The sequence below is a fragment of the Tamandua tetradactyla genome, chromosome 5, assembly GCF_023851605.1.
Source record: "Tamandua tetradactyla isolate mTamTet1 chromosome 5, mTamTet1.pri, whole genome shotgun sequence".
In the NCBI taxonomy this organism is placed as follows: Eukaryota; Metazoa; Chordata; class Mammalia; order Pilosa; family Myrmecophagidae; genus Tamandua; species Tamandua tetradactyla.
This window is the reverse complement of record NC_135331.1, coordinates 22720262-22739827: the sequence shown is the minus strand read 5'-3', so window position 1 is coordinate 22739827 and position 19566 is coordinate 22720262. Positions and strand designations below refer to the sequence as shown.

The window sequence follows — 19566 nt, the reverse complement described above, 5'->3', positions numbered from 1 at the left end:
AAGAATGCATTTACCAATAAAGCTCCAGTGAGGAGGGAAACTTCACACCCAATTTAAAACAAGCAACAGTTTGGAAAACAATATTAAGAATCCTATAATCTACTTCCAACCCAAAGACCCATTCAGAAAAGAAACAAAGCTCAGTGGCAAGCAAGCAGAAAGGGCTGGGAAGGGGCATACCGGATTCCAGAGAGCCAGCTGCCGCTCACTCATGCGGCTAAAGCCAGTGGTAAAGACGTTCCCATCAGCCAGAAAGATGGCCCTCATGGGTCTTGCCCCTTCATGTGCTTTCTCCTTCTCCTGGGAGAGATGGGGAAAAACAAAAAAGGCACATAACACTCACACTGCAAGAAGAAAGGTAACAGGGGAGAACTCATACGCTGAACCCAACCACACCCCATGCGCTGCTCATGTGAACCTGGGGGTCAGTGTCGGCCCCTCCCCGCTTCAGGAGACACGCGGTGGTCTGCTCACAGTCTCTCAGCTAGGTGGCAAGCGCCAGCACCAGGACTCAACTCAAAAGCCTCACTCCTTCCACCGCACCGTGCTGCCAACCCAAGTCCACGCACGGCAACAACAAAACACAGGAAAAGACTGCTGAATGCTTGTTTCTCAAGATGCTAACTGAAGGCTGAATATACCTTACAATCTCTACTGGTGAGAAAGAAGTCCAGTTTTTGTTAACCCCTTTCTTCACTTCATCTGTTCAATGAGAAAGCCCCGGGTCTGCCCTTGGAAGGTTGCTGGTGGGGCAAATAAGACCGTGAGTGGGAAGCACTGTGCGTGGGGCTGGCAAGTCCTCAGTGCTAGGCAAGCATGGACCACCAAGGCTCACCGCCAGCCCCTGAGAGGTCAAACTGTCCAAGAACAACCACTTTTCAGAGAAAAGCCAATACAGGGACTCAGAGCACAGCTGAAGTGAGGCATTCAAGACTTGCAGTTTCAACCTTCAAAAAGGATCCCAACTGTCCATCTTTTGCCATGGTGTGTGACTTTGTTGAGGCCCAGTTTGGGTGGCAGAAACTAAGACACTCAGTTGACAAAGCTACCTGTTTCATTTTTGTAAGGCACTCATCTTCGTCTTTGGAACAGGGTGGTAAATCAACGTATCGATATTCAGGTTTAAACCAAGAGCCCAGGAATGCAGCTAACTGGTTTAGCTGATCTAGACTCATAAACTCTTCAGGAATAAGAGAAAAGACCTGAGTGAAAGCTGGAAACACGCGCGGCCCTGAATGGGAGCATGAATGAGGAGAAAGCTTTCCACACGCAGAGTTTGGTGCTTGCACGCCGTCCCAGCAGCACCTGGCAGCCTGCCCTAAAAAGCAGAAGGTTCATACTCATAGAAATAACGGGGGATTTTTCAATACTGGGGGATTTGCCCCAAGAATACTTACAGCAACAATCTCTTGCTTCCTAGGATCGATTACTCTTACTTTCTTGTCTTTGGAAGCTGTGCAGATTAGACTGCCATTCCGGTTCCAGCTTACATTGTAAATCATGTCGGAGTGCATATCATCCAAGTTTATAAGAGCTTCCCCTGTCCCCACGTTCCAGATGATTATTGCATTATCACAGCCTAAAAACAAGCAAAACCATGCCACTTACAGACTGAAAACACCTGTAAAACATTGTGTAAAATGTCACAATCGAGAAAACTACAATACAGTGAGGATATACCTATACATATGTCTTGAAAGATGTGCTGATACTAAGAGGCAGCTACCTGCTAAAACAAACCTCAAGTGACAAAGAAAAAAGAGATTCTAGTAAAAGAAATAAAAATGTTAAAAGAAAAAAGTACAGCTTATTAGGTTTTGATTCGTACAACACAAACGAAGAACAAACAAAGACTATGTTTTTTTAAAGACTTCACTGGGCTGCGTAGACCCTGAAAGTTTCTTTTTCTAGTAAAACAAGCATCAGAATGAGTACAGCTTCTTTCTTTTCCAGAGAAACTAAAAATAAAGGGTTTAAGTAACCATACAGGACACTCAACAAAAACTCTGGATGGCAGGTTATTCAAATCAGTGATGCTGTAAAATCTGGCCTTGGATTGAAGTGTGGGAAATGACACTAAGCGGAAGGAAATGTTAAGGACTGGCCTAATCATTCACTTGCAACAGTCTTGACCTTGAAAGAGGGAAGAAAATGGCCAAGAGTGTGGTGAGAGGCCCCCACTGTAATCAAGCAATTTTCAGGACCTCCAGGAGGTTCAAAGTAGACTTGGCTCCCACCAGTCAGGTCATCAACTGCAACCTTCCCCTCTTTGAGGGTCTGCCCGGAGCCCCTTAGAGTCCTTTAAAAAGCAGGCATCCACACTCTATGAGACCAAAGAAAGAGAGGTTTATTTTGTCCCAAACCTAAATTTTCTGTAGCACATAATCTAACTCAACCTGTCTGGAGAGATCGAACAACCCAAATACATGGAGCTCAGAATGGGAATGATGGTTTGTAATTCTATATAGCAAAATGTAATGCCTGGATACATCCCAGAGTATGCTGAGCAGATAATCAAAAAGTATTTGCAGGGAGGGCCATGGTGGCTCAGCAGGCAGAGTTCTCGCCTGCCATGCTGGAGAGCCGGGTTCAATTCCTGGTGCCTGCCCATGTCAAAAAAAAAAAGTATTGGAAAAGTCTCTTGAGGGATGGGAGAAAAATATGGAAAAATATTAAATTGATATTGTCTCAAACATTAGGGATTCCCAAGTCAATAGGCCAAGTGATCTTGTAAAGCTTATTTATGAAGTGGAGAAGCTAAGCCTACCTATAGTTAGGCCTAAGAGTTACTTCCAGAGGACCTCAGATGTGGCTTCATTCTCTCTAAATTCACCTCTGCAAGTAAAATCATTGTCCCCATGCCCCCCTACCCCCATACACATGACACCCAGGGGTAAAAGTCTCCCTGGTGGTGTGGGATATGATTCCCAGGGATGAACCTGGCCCTGGCACCATGGGATCAACAATGTCTTCTAAGCAAAAAGGGGGAAAGAGTCATAGCAAATTGAGGTAGCAGTGGCTAAGATAGTGCAGACGAGAAGCTATTCTGAAGGCTACTCTTATGGAGGCTTCAGCTAGATATTGCTATTTACCATGGTTTACCAGACCCCAACTGTCATGGTCAGGTTCATGTGTCAACTTGGTCAGTTATGTCAACTGTGGTACTTGTCTGTCTGGTTGGGCAAGTGCTGGCCTGTCTATTGCTATGAGGACATTTCATAGAATTAAATCATGATCACGTCAGCTACATCCACAGCTGATTCTATTTGTAATCGGCCAAGGCGAATGTCTTCTTTAATGAGTGATGATTAATCTAATCACTGGAAGCCTTTTACGGAGGATTCAGAAGAGACAGGCTCTCTTCCTGCTTTGGTCAGCAAGCCTCTCCTGTGGAGTTCATCCAGACCCTCCAGTGGAATCGTCAGCTTCACAGCCTGCCCTACGGATTTTGGACTCTACATTCCCATGGTTATGTAAGACACTTTTATATATTTTATATTTATGAATATTTCTTGTTGATTCTGTTTCTCTAGAGAATCCTAACTAATACACCAACCAAGACCATTCCTGCCAATCCAAAAGAACACCTAGGGCTCTATCTGAAATTCTACAAAAGTTCCATCCATTATGATTACTTTCCAGAAACCTACAACCTCCAGATGGTTCCTAGGCCAGAAGAGTCCTGAAACCCAGAGGGGCCAGCCTCTCCAAGAACATCAACTAGTCCCATACCCCATCCCATATTACTGACAGCCCTTTCCAACATGAAAAAGTCAGAATGGGCATAGCCCAAATACCCCTAAACAGTAGGAAAAAGATCAAAGGTGAAGGTGGAGTTATAACAGAGAAGATAGGATTTAACTAATGCATATGACTGCCGAATCATTACACTGATATTTCTTTTAGTCTCCAGAATCTTAGGAGCAACTAGAAGGAAAAACCTAAAATTGTGGAACTATAATCCATTCCAAACTCTGAAATCTGTTCTATAACTAATTGTTGCAGTATGCTTTGAAATTTATTGCTTTTCTGTGTATATGTTATTTTTCACAATAAAAAAATAAGTATCTGGGATGGGGCATGGTGGTTCAGCAGGCAGAGTTCTCATCTGCCAGGCCAGAGACCCAGGTTCGATTCCCTGTACCTGCCCATGTAAAAAATAAAAACAGTATCTGCCCCAAAAAACAGGCCTCTAGGACATTGGTTTAAAGATGAAGCACAATAAGGGAAGGACATTCTAAAGGTGAACTCTTGCCAATAAACCAATTTTATAAGCTCTTTTAAAAAAGTATTCACCAATAGCCAGGACACCTAAGTTACTTAACAGTTGGAAGTAGGAAATTGGGGAATGATAGTTGGATCTAAACTTTAAATGGAGAATTGACTCTTCCTCTAACCTGTGCAAATAAATAAGGCAAGTTCAGCCATGCGGCTGGGTTATATAGTCTTAAAATATGCGGAGTCGCTGCAATCAACCATTCTCCTTCACATCCAAAAGGGAGAATGGGGATCAATCCGTCAATGATACCCTAAGGTTTGACCTAGATGAGACGAGCAGCAGGAAATTTTCCATGATGAAATTCCTACCTCTGGAATATTTTCTCTCCTGATCAGAGTGAAGTTTGGGGTAGAACCCTGGAGGAATACCCAGGGACAGTGAGCGTGATTTAGAGAATAGAGCCTTGCATAGTATCATTTTTGAAAAGTAGTCCTTGTTTTCAATAGGTATTAATTTTTTAATTGAATTCACTATAAATTATAAATATCTTCTATTCTGAATTAAAAACTAAACTGATCCACCTCACCCTTTTACCAAAGAAAGGAAAAGAACTTTGAAAATTCCACCACTAACATTAACATTACTTTTTTAGGTACAACTTTGAGGTATAATTTCATACAACACAGCGTATCCATTTTGAGTCTATGTTCGATGTCCTCATGGAACCCCCAGCACAAGACGCAGAGTACCTTCCTCACTGCACAGAGCTCCACGTGCCCTCTGCATTGTGTTTTTTAACTGTTTTATTGTATAGTATAACATGTACACAAAGCAAAGAAATTTAAAAAAGCAATACTTTTCAAAGCACTCTTCAACAAGCACCTTTGTACTGCTTTTTTTTTCTTTGTATTGTTTTATATAAAATCTTACATTTTAGAGAAAGGAAATTACATTGGGAAACCAATAGGAAAAGTAGGACTTAGCCACAAGGGTTCACTGAAGTACGGCATGTAATAGTGAAAAGTAAGAAACACCCTCCACGTCCAAACACAGGGGACCGACCAAATAAATTACAGGGTGTCCAAACAATTGATATATATTACAGTCATTACGATTAGTATATGAAGAACATCTCATTGCACATGACATGGACCACAGCACGCCACTAAGCAGGTCACGAGTAAAGCATCTGAATCAATTTCTATGTGTGAAATGATTTAAGTATGTGCACAGAAATAAATTTGAGAAGGAACACCAAATGCTCATAGTGACAATGTTCCTTCTGGTGGTAGATTTTAATTTTTTTGTTTGTTTTTTTTTATCCTCTCTCTAATATACACAAAGTACTTGGAGAAAGAGGAAAATGGAATTATTTTTTTTTTTTTTTTTTTTTTTTTTTTAAGGAAAGACAGAGAGAAGGAAGGAAGGATAGAAGGAAGGAAGGAAGGAAGAAAGGGAAACATCTTTTAAACATTTTCTTGTTTTATTGTATTTTGTTTTTCCGTTTTTTGTTACATGGGCTGGGGCCGGGAATCGAACCGAGGTCCTCCGGCATAGCAGGCAAGCACTTTGCCCGCTGAGCCACCGCGGCCCGCCCGGAATTATTTTTTAAAGGGAAAGCAGGTATTTGCTCAACAGGGATCACCCCAAAATTAGTAACACCACCCCTGAACCCAGGGCTCCAGGCTCCCGACCGAGTGTTCCTTCTACTACATCAGGATTGATCAAAACCGTGGTTCACGGAGGACCCCAACAGGACCCATGAACCTGCTGAAAGCACAGGCAAAAATTATGCATCTGTGCATTTTTCTGTACACTAAGTTCATAGCTTTCATCAGGTCAACAAAGTGGCCCACGAGATGCACACACAGGTGGGCACACTGTGTGCAGGTTGGGGAACCACTGAGGCTCACTACGGATCTGCTTTAAGCATTGTATAGCAGGCAAAGCTAAAAATGAAATTCATTCGCTCACAAAGAGTGACGCCTGATGTAAACCATGGACTTCAGTTAATGGTGTAATTATAATAATACTGTTCCTTCCATTGTAATGGAGTCACCATACTATGCAAAATGTTAATAATAGGGAAAACTATGTGCATGGGGAGGATGGGGGCGTGGGACGATATATAGGAACTCCATACTTTCTCATGATTTCTCTGTAACAGTTCTAATTTTTAAAAGGGAGAGGAGAAAAACAATCCTCCACTTCCCTCCACACAAAGTGTGTGAGAAGTGGTGGCAGAAGGGGGCCCTGGCAGGAGAACAGCTGTCTTAGCTCCTACCTGCACTGAGAAGCACGTTGCGGGCCGTCGGATGCCAGGCCACGATGCCCACCCTCTTTGAGTGGCCTTCTAAAATCACCACGGGTTCTGTCAGGGAGAGGGTGAGTCCATTTTCCGGGATCTGCCACACCTGTTGGAGAAGAAAGAAATAAATCCACATTGAAAGCTATCATCTTTCATTATCACCCTGAGTGTGAAATCCAATTTGAAGATTTGCTCTGCATAAACAGAACCTACAGCAATCTCTGGATGACAAGCAGACTGTGAAGTGACTGTGTAAGTTAGTTTTTTGTTTTTTTTTTTTATTTACTATGTTGTAAAAGTTCAGAACATCAGTAAGACCAATACAACATTACTTCTCAGCTTTTATTTAATATTGGCTGGGATTTTATTTTAAATTCCCTGATAAGTTCAGAAGTCTCCAGCTCCCTGATAAGTGCAGACAATAAAAAAAAACAATACAAATGATCAAAGCACCTATGAAAAGGGGCACTGGGTTCTTGAGGGGAGCACAAACTCCACCTTACTAAGGGTTCCCAGGAGCTAATGCGTATTTTTGGAGGGGGGGGCTGCATGTTCTGGAAATCGAACCCAGGTCTCCTGCAAAGACGGGCATTCTAACCACTGAACCACCTGTGCACCCTCCTCAGTACTGTTTTTAAAGCATCATATTTTCAGTATTACAATTTTAGACTTGGAAAATGAAAATACATCTATATTTTTGTACCATGTCTTATAGAAAACAAATCTTAGAAAAGAAAAAATAGATAAAACTTTTTTGCTTAAAAGAACACCATCAAGAAAGAGGGCACATAATGGGAGAAAATATTTCCAAAGCATACATCTTATAAGGAACTTACATTTAGAATATATAAAGAACTCCTACAAATCCACAAAAAAATGGACAAATACCCCAATAAAATGGGCAAAGGAATCTCAGAGATTTCTCCAACGAAGATACACAAATAAGCATATAAAGAGATGCTTGAGCTCGTTAGTCATTAGTCATCACAGAAATGCAAATCAACACTACAAAGAGATACCACCTCATACCTAATACGATGGCTTAAAAAAAAAAAGACAGATAATAACAGGTGTTGGACAGAATATCTAGACACTGAAATCCTCATCCACTGCTAGCAAGGATGTAAAATGGTACAGCTGCTTTGGATAACAGTCGGGCAGTTCTTCATATGATTAAACATAGTTATCCAATGACCCAGCAATTCAGTTCCTAGGTATAAACCTGAGAAATGAAAAAAATACGTCCGCACAAAAACTTACACATGAATATTTAAGGCAGCATTATTCATAAGGCAAAAGGTGGAAACAATCCCAATATCTATCAACGGATGAAGGGAAAACAAAATGTGGCATATCCATACATTAGAATGCTATTCAGCCATAAAAAGGACTGCAATACTGATCCATGCTGCAACACAGATGAACCTGGAAAACATGCTAAGTGAAAGAAGCGAGAACAACAAACCACACACTGAATGACTCCATCTATATGAAATGTTCAGAGTAGGCAAATCTACAGAGATGGAAAGCATATTAGTGGTTGCCTAGGACTGCAGAACACGGGGGAAGGAATGGGAAATGATAGCTAAAGGGTACATGGCTTCTTTTTGAGATGATGAAAATGTTCCAAAAATATCTGTGATGACAGTTGCACAAATTAAACTGTATACTTTAAATGGGTGAAGTATATCTCAGTAAAGCTGTAAAACAAACAAAAGTATTCCACAGTGATGAGGACACAAAGGATATACATCAAATGTTAACCGGGGACATGCCAGGTCAGCAGGGGAGGAGAGGACAGGAAAAGTATCTGAACGGGAAGAATAAGAGACTTGATTTTGTTTGACAATGGATAACTACAATTTTAAAAGGTTAAGAACGGCTCTCTCAGAAGAAAGAGACTGAGTCGCAGATATGCTAAGTAGCACCCAAAACCCTGTAGAAGACCAGATATAAATAATATTCAGGTTCGTGAAAAATTGAACTTTAGAATAATTATCTTCTTGCAGACGAAGATTAAAGTAAGTAAATTCAGCATCAAAAAATATTTTTAATGAACTAGTCCATGAAAAATTTAGTCTACAACTTGCCAGGGTGAAATCATGTTTAAGAGAGGAACAAATGAAAAAGAGAATTTTCCTCGTGGGGATTTTTAAGAAGGAGACAAACAACTGTTCGTTTTCAAATGATTAGTAGAAGGCAAAGATCTGGATTAGATAAACGCTTAAGGCTCAGCTCAGATCTGCTAAACTGTAAAAAAAAATCAGAACAAAGGTTTGCCACCCTGCAGAGAGGGAAAAGTCATGAATTAGAGTGAGCATTAATTTTCACACCTAATTCCGTCACGGCTAAATATCGCTCCTTAGGTAAATCACAGCAAAATATACTGCCTTTTGAGGGCCCAAGCTTAGGATGCCACCTAATTTCCCTTGGACTCCCTATGCCTCAGCACATTTTAAACAAGGCCGATATGGGAAAGCACAGTAGGCGAAAGGCAAACCGATGCTGCCCCTTCCACAGCCCTCAACCAGACCTCTACCTGCTGAACAGACTTTGAACCAGGCTTCCCTTTCTCCTGGAATAGTGTGGGCATCGGCTTTCCACACAGAACTCTGTCTACTTTCATCCCAGTAGGTGCTAGTTTTACTTGCACACTAGGAAACACCTCCAAATTGAACCTATATGAACATGAAGCAGGGTGGAAATTTTGAACAGAACAAACAGAAAACAGCAACAACTGACTTGATCAAAGCTTGAAACCGGTAAAGAAACAATTATGAAAGGAGACTTCCGTGACTCACCAGGAGATGCATTTAGCAAGATGTTCCGACCGGCACTTAGTTGTAATATCACCTAACGTCTCCAGGTGGCACCATAACCACAGACTGCTGACTGTGATTTTCTCAGCCACTGACTTACAAAGACCGCAAAACCTTTTGCGCCCAACCCTGACCATGATTAAATAGGTCATTTTCTAAATCCTAATGAGGCGTGGCGTGATAGCCAAGGAGGCTTTGGTTATAACAACATTTAACCCTTAAATACGAGGGTGTAGAGGCAGAGTTCATAACGGGAGCTTCACCTTTTCATTTCTCTTGATCTTTTCCTTGGATTGCAAGGACACTGTACATGAGGGAAGCAGAATATTTATATATACCTATTTTTTACAGCAAGGAAACTCTGTTCCTCCTTCCTTTCACTTCTGGCAGATCCAATGGTTCTCTGCACTAGAGGCACACATTTGACGGCAGGCCCCTAGCCCACCCTGCTACCTGGGTCATGCACACAGCCCGCATGAGCAGGCAGCCACGGTCAGGACAGGCCCAGCGCGAGGCAACAGGTGAACAAAACACAGGCTCTGCCCCCGAGCAGCTGATGGTCCAACAGAAGGAAGAGACTTCTGTTGGACTGAAAATCTATTAAACCGCAAATACAACTGGCGGGTCATGCAGCGGTAAGAGCGTGGGCTCTGGAGCCAGACGAACTTGGTCAAATCCTTCCTGGCCACATACTGTGATCTTGGGCAAATAACTCAACACCACTGGGGGCAGAGGGAAACCTCAGCACCGACACATCACAGGGCTGCTGTGAGGTTCAACGAGTTAATAAAGCCCTTAGAATAGCTCCTGGCCCAGAAAGAGTGCCCAAAACATAGACAGTACAGTGCAGTGGTGGAGACTGGGTTCAGCCATTCAACAGCTGTATGACCTTAAGGACGTCCCTTTCTGGGCCTTAAGTTTCCTCATCTATGAAATGAGCATAACAAATGACTGCCTCAGTGGGGCTGTTTTGAGAATCAACGTGGTAACAGGCATCCTAATGCTGTTTGAGTATTTCCCAGTACCTGGCAGGCACTCGGTAAGTGCCAGCTCTCACTGTTACCCCCAGTACTCTAGGAGGCCACGCAGGGTCACCACCTCTACACGGACGCTAGTCGGGTGCTGGACAAAAATGCAGGTGTCACGAGGCTACCGCCTTGTTATTATACAAGGCTGGTAGGTCCAGGAAGACTCCCTGAGATGACCTCTAAGGATGGATGGGAAGTAGGCAGCACGGTGTGGGAGAAGGTAGTATGGGAGGAAGGGAGGAAGGAAATCAAGCGCCCACTTTCAAGGTCAAAAACACAGATGCATACAGCAAATTTTTTAAACGTTCATGTGGCATCCAAACATGCCCCATAGAGGCAGGCAGTGAGGCTGAGGGGCTGAAAGGAAAAAGCACCAATACCAGAGTAATAGAAAGAAAAAAGCACATGGATCTATATGGAGAAGAGAAAGGGACTGGAAAAGTCTGCGGAACTAAAATGAAAAGATGCTGGAACTCTTGCCTCTGGTGGTAACAGAGATAGAGTTGTGCTCATTGTGCACTGTGGAAAAGGGCTGTGAGGAACATTATACTGAGTGAGTCTAGCCAAAAACTAAAAGACAAATACTGTATGGTCCCACTGATGTGAACGGACATTCGAGAATAAACTTGAAATATGTCATTGGTAACCGAGTCCAGCAGGAGTTAGAAACAGGGTAAGATAATGGGTAATTGGAGCTGAAGGGATACAGACTGTGCAACAGGACTAGATACAAAAACTCAAAAATGGACAGCACAATAATACCTAATTGTAAAGTAATCATGTTAAAACACTGAATGAAGCTGCATCTGAGCTATAGGTTTTTGTTTTGTTTTGTTTTGTTTTGTTTTTACTATTATTACTTTTATTTTTTTCTCTATATTAACATTCTATATCTTTTTCGGTTGTGTTGCTAGTTCTTCTAAACCGATGCAAATGTACTAAGAAACGATGATCATGCATCTGTGTGATGATGTTAAGAATTACTGAGTGCATATGTAGAATGGGATGATTTCTAAATGTTGGGTTAATTTCTTTTTTTCCGTTAATTAATAAAAAAAAATTAAAAAAAAAAAAAAAAGGGCTGTGAGATCTGTCAGTCTTTCTGCACCAAGTGGGCACATCCTCTGGCTGCTGCCCACAGGCCCTACTCCCAGCCTGCCATTACGTGGCTCTGTGCCCTTTTCTGGGTTGTCTGCTGCTTCCGGGTAATGGCCTTATGATTCGGACGGAGGAAGTTTTGTGTCCTGTAGAAGAGAGACGACAAAGAGCAGAAGTGCCGTCTGCTGCATGCCCAGGCTTCAAGTACCTGAGCTGGGATGCTAACAGAATATACTGGCATTAAAAGGGGATTTCTGTTCTGGGAACCTTGTTTCCTCATCTGAAACTGCTCGTGGATGGCAACAGTTTGGCCGCCCTAGGGGTTACTGGAAGGCTCAAATGAGCTGAAACATTTTGCACACTCTGGACCACGACCCTCGTGCAAAATGTAGCTAACAGGGGCTGTGGAGCTGGCCCTGCCCCCTGCCAAGCTGTGTGACTTTTGACAATGCTGCATAATTTCCCTGGGTGGGCCTTTGTTTCCTAAGTTGAAAAGCACTATCTACTGCACTGTACAGCCTTACAGTACTGTTATAATGGTCAAATATGATCATGCACATAAAGGCTAAGAACAGGGTCTGGCATAAAAAAATGTCCTGCTATACATTTGTGACTATTGTCCTGCTGCTACTGTGACGGCTGTGACTTCACATCTATGTTTAGGTTTGAACATCAGGATTTCTTGGAATGAATCTTATCGTCAAATTAATTCAGTCATGAACCCAACTAATGTATGTCTAAGATATATTTGTGTGAAATCCCTAGTTTATGCCTAGGTCGATTAGCAAAGATGAGAACAATTCTGATCTCTGTGCAGGTCCGTTAGCTTGGCTCTGATTCATGGTTACACACTGGCAGGCACTCTGACCCCAATCAGTTTTTTCAAAAACATATGCAGTGAGTTAAGAGGAAAAGAGGCACAAAACATCCCTTGCCATGCCCAGAGTAGGCATCTCAGCAGGGGAGGGACTACATATTACCAGCACCACACTTTATTTTATTGTATTTTTTAATAATGCTCTGTGTTCCTGAAATTTTCTGTTTGGACATTTTACTATGACAATGTTTTGTTCTGTTTTGAAAGAAAGAAAAACAGTACAATCAAGTCCCAAGGGCTCCCAGATGAAAAAGTGAATCAATCAGGGGAAACCCATTATGGTTCTGGAAAAAAACAACTTTAAGCACATGTTCAAAGCTATTGTATCACTGGCATTCTTTTCATTTGTGAAATTCTGGATGTGGAAGAAGGACAGCTCAAGAGAACAGTTTCAAAAGAAAAACAGGAAAATTAAGAAACTTAAGTTTCTCTCAAGTAGTAATTTTTAAGTGCAATTAAGTCTGATGGTTTTATTTTCTAAAACAGTGTGAAAAATTAAAGCACACAAAAGTGTTTCTAGGCACCACATCCCCATTTTACCCATCATGAACTTGCCACTGGGCCAAGAACCAGTCACAGCCATAAAAAAGTGCTAGTTCCCCTAAAGGCAACTTGTGGAAAAAAAAAAAAAAGCCAAAGAAGCCAATACCAAAGGAAAAAAGGACAGAAATGATCTTAAGAGACAAAAAGAGGCTTCCAGATTCTGTAGCAGTTACAGAACAGCTCAATCCCCTACAGAAACCCCTGACCTAACCCCAAAGGGTAAGAGGGAGTCAGGGCATTCTCAAGAGAACAGTGACACTGACAGGAACTTAAGGTTTGGGAAAATCTAAGAACTGAGTGCTGGATTCTAACTTGCCAAGCCTATAACTCACTGGCAAATGCCCGGATGCAATCTATATAAAATGGAAATAGCATGGAGCCCCAGTGACTGAGAAACAGGAATAATTCTGATGAACACTTTTATGACTAACAACAACCTCACTTCCATTTTTATTTCAGGCAAACACGTCCGTCCAATTTACACTGGAAGCAAGAATGTGTAAAATAGAGTTTATTTTTGTTGATTTCTTCAGGAAATTAAGACTGATTCAAGAGAAGGGAAAGTGTCCATTTGAACGTAATAACTTGGACAAATAAGATTACACATCCCACAAGATCTTACAGTCTCCCAGACTCTGGAAGAAATGATTTAGCAACCCTATTGTCTGAATTAGCCACTTTTTCTATTTGTGTTATCACTCCACCCAGATAAGGGACAATGTTGAATCAACATGTTCACCAAACCTAATTTGGCTGCTTTTTGTATTATTTAAAGCACTACTATTTTCTTAGAGCTAAAGTTTCCCCAGGTAAAATACTTAGTAGCCACTATCTTAAAAATTCTTTATGAGAAGATTTTGTTGGAGAAAAGAACTCACAGTGTAAAAATGTGGAAAACCTAGGTGGCAAAGTACAGTTTCTGGGCAAGAGGATTTATATAACAGTTATTTGCTGGTACAAAACAATGTAGTACCTTAAAGGTGAACTATGTCAACATAATTTATTTTTAAGTTGTTTAAAGAATCTTTTTCTAATAGATGAAGGGATGTACAAGGCTGGCATCCCTTCTAAAACTACAATCAGAGTGGCATCAGTGTCACTTAATCAATGCTCACAAAATTAACAAATCGGTGCTTAAATGTTTAAGACAGTAGAATGGTACCATAACAAAGATAAAAAGCAGTTATAAAAATTATTTCAGGGCGGGCCACAGTGGCTCAGCAGGTAGAGTTTCTGCCTGCAATGCAGGAGACACGGGTTCAATTCCCAGTGCCTGCCCATGCCAAAAAAAAAAAAAAAAAAAAAATTTCATCCTTTTACAGACCATTTGATAAACCGGATCTATTGTATTTTTCTAATGAATGTCTGCTAAAGGGATTCTTACTGCCCTGAAGTCAAAGCGCCATATAAAAAATAATTCTAGGGCGGGCCACGGTGGCTCAGCGGCAAGAACACTTGCCTGCCATGCCAGAGGACCCGGGTTTGGTTCCTGGTGCCTACCCATGTAAAAAATAAATAAATAAATAAATAAATAAAATAAAAAAATAATTCTAGGGCGGGCCACAGTGCCTCAGCAGGCAGAGTTCTCGCCTGCCATGCCAGAGACCTGGATTCAATTCCTGGTGCCTGCCCATGCAAAAAAGAAAGAAACAGTTGATCTGGCGATAATATGGAAACATAAGGGAGTGTGGGATCTAGTGTGTCCTCTAGTGTAGCTAGTAAATAGCCAGGAACTGTCTGGACCAACTGTTTGGGGGATACCTGAGTCCAGACAAGCACCATAAACCAATTCAGAACGGGTGGAAGAACTGAGATCACAGCGCAGAACTCTTAAGTCTCCCGAACCGCAGAGGCTGGGGCCCCTGTCTGACTGGCGCTGTAGGCTGTGTTGAAGACACTTCCCTGTGGGAAAAACAAGCAGTCTTCTACTAGGAGCAAGGCAAGGACAGCTCAAGCAAGCTCCAACTGCAGATTTAATTAAATTCGAACTGCTAGATACAAACTGGAGCAAGGATAAACCCTGAGCAAGCATGAAAGAAACCAGCGGAGAGGAGGCCGGGCTGCCGAGATTTAAAAAACAAACAAAAAAACCGAGAGGTTTTTAGAGTCAGAGGAGCTCAGAATACTGGAAAAGTGCTGTGCTCCAAGAAAAGGGGCACACAGAGGCAGGCACCAACCTGGGGGTGGGGAGTGGCTAGGGGCTGTCTCTGATAAGGATTTTTCTTATTCCTTTCCTTTTTTTTTTTAACTTTTAGAAAAGAAACCCCAGGCATTTTCAAATTGTCAGCACTGCCGCAGTCAAGTGAGAAGTTAAGTTATACCTGAGAGACAAAATAACCAGTTATGTGATGGAGATAATTCCCTGAAGAGGCTCTCTTACCCAAGAAAACGGGCAGGAGTGGGGTGGCGGGGGTGGGCAGGGCCCAGCACAAATGGGGGCTATCAGAGAATTCAGACCCCAGGAGCTAGAAAATAAAAACAGTTTAAGTCCTCCTGCCTCAACCCCTGCCTGAACCACACCTCTGGCAGAGCAGGGTCTGCTGAGAATTAGACGCTTCACCACTTTACATTAGTGGGAAGCTACAAGCTGACAAGCACCACCTGCTGGGCAGGGTGGGAAAAGCAGAGTCAACAGACTTCACAGGAAAGACTGGCAACCTGCTGGGTCCCATACTCAAGGAAATTTGATACTGATTGCACCCTCCTTCTGAGACGGGGCTGCCTTCTCTGAGAAAACCTGATTGGGGTCAACAGTATCTGGGGAGGCCCTCCTCAAAAAACTTTCATATAGGCAGGGCAAGAACCTGAAAAACAACAGCTGAAAAATCAGATCAGTTAAACAGAAGCTATGCTAGAGGTTTGAATAAGTTGAACTGAATGTCAAAGAACAGATAGAGAACAAACCCAACCAACAAGAAAACTCTAGGTAAAAGAGTGAAAATGACCTCCAGAATGAATTAATCAAGGGAACCAGATTCCTAGACACCAGTAAAACAGCATGAGTCATACGAGGAAGCACAAAAATACGGCTCAAAGGAATAAACAAACACTTTAAATGAGATACAAGAGTTGAAACAAATAATTAAAGACAGTCAAACAAACATTTGAAATCAAATCAGTGAGCCGATGGAAAATATGGCAAAAGAGACAAAAGATAAAAGAAGACACTAGGTGACCACACAGAAGAACTCTAAAGCTTGAAAAAACAAATGGCAGAACTTATGGGAATGAAAGGCACAACAGAACAGATGAAAAATACAATGGAGATGTACAACAGCAGATATGAAGAGGCAGAAGAAAGGATTAGCAAACTAGAGGATAGAACATCTGAAACTTTATACTCAAAAGAACAGACAAGGAAAAGAATGGGAAAAAAATGAGCAGGGTCTCAGGAAACTGAATGGCAGCATGAAATGCACAAATATGATGTGTTATGAGTGTCCCAGAAGCAGAAGAGAAGGGAAAAGGGGCAGGAAATAATCACTGAAAATTTCCTAGTTCTTATGAAAGACATAAAATTACAGATCTAAGAAGTGCAGGATACCCCAAACAGAATAGATCCGAGTAGAGCTACTTCAAGACACTTACTAATCAGATTGTCAAATGTCAAAGATAAAGTGGGAAGGAATTCTGAAAGCAGCAAGAGAAAAGCAATCCATCACATACAAGAGAAGCTTGATAAGACCACATGCAGATTTCTCAGCAGAAATCACAAAGATGAGAAGGCGGTGGTATGATATATTTAAGATACTGAAAGAGAAAAACTGCCAACCAAGAATTCTTTACCTGACAAAACTGTCCTTCAAAACTGAGGGAGGGTTCATATCAACGTCAGGTTCACGTGTCAACTTGGCCAAGTGGTGGTACCTGTTTGTCTGGTTGGGCAAGTGCTGGCCTGTCTGTTGCTATGAGGACATTTCATAGAATTAAATCATGATTGCATCAGCTGCATCCATGGCTGATTCCATTTGTAATCAGCCAAGGGCAGTGTCTCCTGCAATGAGTGGTGCTTAATCTAATCACTGGAAGCCTTTTAAGGAGGATTCAGAAGAGACAAGTTCTCTTTCTGCTTTGGTCAGGGAGCCTCTCCTGTGGAGTTTGTCCAGATCCTCCATCGGAATCATTAGCTTTACAACCTGCCCTATAGATTTTGGACTCTACATTCCCACGGTTACATGAGACACTTTTATAAAATTTATATTTACAAATATTTCCTGTTGATTCTGTTTCTCTAGAGAACCCTAATACAACTTGGTACCAGGAGTGGTTCTTAAGAAACAGAATATTAAAAATGGGTTTTTATGGTTTTAACTCTGACTGGACTCAAAGGCATCAAAGGCACTGAGTAGTCTGATTCCCATTATCAGAATGGCACTGCCAATCCATGGAGTGAGTTGGCAAAAGAGATAGTCAAAATATCACCATTCGATTCTGCTAATGCCTTACTTGTACAAAGCTAGGCTGTGGGGGATAATATTTCTAACACTTTGATGCAGTTTTGTGGAAATAGGAAGTATAGAGATGTTGGCTGGTTGTTGTTAGATACACTGGATACATTAATGTGAAACGGACAGGCTTAAGGCTTCAAATGAGAAGCTTAAACACCATCTGACAGATACAGAAGTTTCTACAAGTGTCCTAAAGGAAAATCTTATTTCCTGTAGCCATAGACAAGATCTCGGAAAATCAGACTCAGAATCTTATTGTTAGAGTAGCAACTTTACAACTTAAACTGAAACCTCAGTGTTGCATGGTGTCTGCCGTTAAAGTGAGGGCATTGATTGGAAAGGAGTGGGACCCTGAAAAATGGGATGGTGACATATGGATTGATAATGATGTCGGTGGAGAGGTTGAAACCCTAGGTCATGCTGAGTGTTCTCTAGATAACCCTGTAATAGTCTGCCCTGAGGACACAGCCACCCCACCTCCAGCCTGCCTTGAGGAGTTGGCCACCCAACCTCCTCCTGAAGGGATTAGCCCTAGAGTGATTAATCCTGTTTCACCAGATGAAACTGCAAATGAAGGCCCTGAAACAAATGGCTTGGAGGATATTTCTCTTTTCATGACCCACTGCCCCACCCCTCATTTTTCCAGACCTACCTATAACTAAAGTCCCAACTGTCCTCTAAAGGTGAGGTACAAAGTATCACACATGAGGAAGTACATTATACTCCAAAAGAACTGTGTGAGTTTTCCTATTTATATAGACAGAAATCAGGGGAATATGTGAGGCAATGGATTTTAAGGATGTGTGAAAATGGCGGGAGGAATATAAGGCTGGATCAGGTTGAATTTATTGATATGGGCCCACTAAGCAGAGATTCTGCATTCAATGTTATAGCTTGAGGGGTTAGAAAAGGCATTAAATGTTTGGATGAAACATGGATCAAAAGGTGGCCAACGTTACCTGAGGTTGAAATGCTAGAACTGCCCTGGTGTAGATGAGGGGATCCAGAGGCTTAGAGAGACTGGAATGTTAGAGTGGATTTATCACACAAAGCCTGCTCCTACACCCCAGGAATGTCTGGAGGATGCACCTTTTACCAGAATAGTGACAAATACATTTGTGAGATTGGCGCCTTCATCCCTGAAGAGCTCTCTGGTTGCACTTCTCTGTAGATCAGATATTACTGTGGGAACTGCTGTCCCTGAGCTAGAATCCTTAAACACAATGCAGATGACTGGATCCTGAGTTGGCAGAAGCCGGGTGGCAGCACTTAATCGCCAAAGAAAGGGTGGATGTGGCTATTAAAAGACAGCAAACTTAAATCAGTAGTCAAAGTAATCTTACTTGCAGAGATTTGTGGCATTGGCTAGTAAATCATGAGGTACCTAGAAATACAACAGATGGGCAGTCTACTAAATTCTTGTTCAAGCTGTATAAACAAAAGAGTTCTAGGTGAAGTGAACAGAAATTTAACCTAAATTACAAAAATGCAGGGTCATGGCCCCTTAATCAATTTCCAGACTTAAGACAGTTTACAGACCCAGAGCCCCTTGAATGAAGGGGAGGCTAGGTCCCTTTGGGGGAGAACTGTGTTACACTGCCACAAATTTATACTGTTAATCTTCCTCCAAGCCATCCCCAAGGAGACTGATGACAGTCATGTACCAGGGAACTGTGCAGTGGGGAAAAGGAAATTATCAGATATTTTGGGGATTATTAGTCACTGATCCAGAAGTGACATTAATTCCAGGGGACCCCAAATGTCACTCTGGTTCACTAGTCAGAGTGGGGGCTTATGGAGGCCAGGTGATCAATGGAGTTTTAGCTCAGGCCCGTCTCACAGTGGGTCCAGTGGGCCCCCAGACCATTCTGTAGTTACTTTCCCAGTTCCAGAATGTATAATTGGAATAGACATACTGAGCAACTGGCAGAATCTCCACATTGGCTCTCTAACTCATGCAATGAGGGCTATTATGGTGGGAAATGCCAAGTGGAAGCCACTAGAACTGTCCTTACCTAGCAAAATAGTAAATCAGAAGCAATATCAGACTCCTGGAGGGATTGCAGAGATTACTGCCACTCTTAAGGATTTGAAGGATGCAGAGGTGGTAATCCCCACCACACCCCCATTCAACTCTCCTATTTGGCCTGTCCAGAAAAAAGATGGGTCTTGGAGGATGACAGTGGATTACCAAAAGCTCAACCAGGTGGTAACTCCAATTTCAGC

At 42.1% G+C, this 19566-nt stretch overlaps 1 protein-coding gene and 1 long non-coding RNA gene across 4 annotated transcripts in view; one reads left to right on the top strand and one right to left on the bottom strand.

Annotated features, from left to right (window-relative positions):
• CORO1C (coronin 1C) overlaps positions 1-19566 on the bottom strand; it is a 93668-nt gene that overhangs the window by 9172 nt on the left and 64930 nt on the right. For all 3 annotated transcript variants that reach the window (XM_077160112.1, XM_077160113.1, XM_077160114.1), the window contains exons 4-6: positions 6504-6633; positions 1398-1579; positions 181-300 (exon numbers count right to left, since the gene is read on the bottom strand). In XM_077160112.1, the coding sequence (XP_077016227.1) occupies positions 181-300; positions 1398-1579; positions 6504-6633 (432 nt within the window). The remainder of the gene's footprint in view (positions 1-180; positions 301-1397; positions 1580-6503; positions 6634-19566) is intronic.
• Positions 1-19566, top strand: part of LOC143683780 (uncharacterized) — a 71727-nt gene that overhangs the window by 45366 nt on the left and 6795 nt on the right. The window lies entirely within an intron of this gene.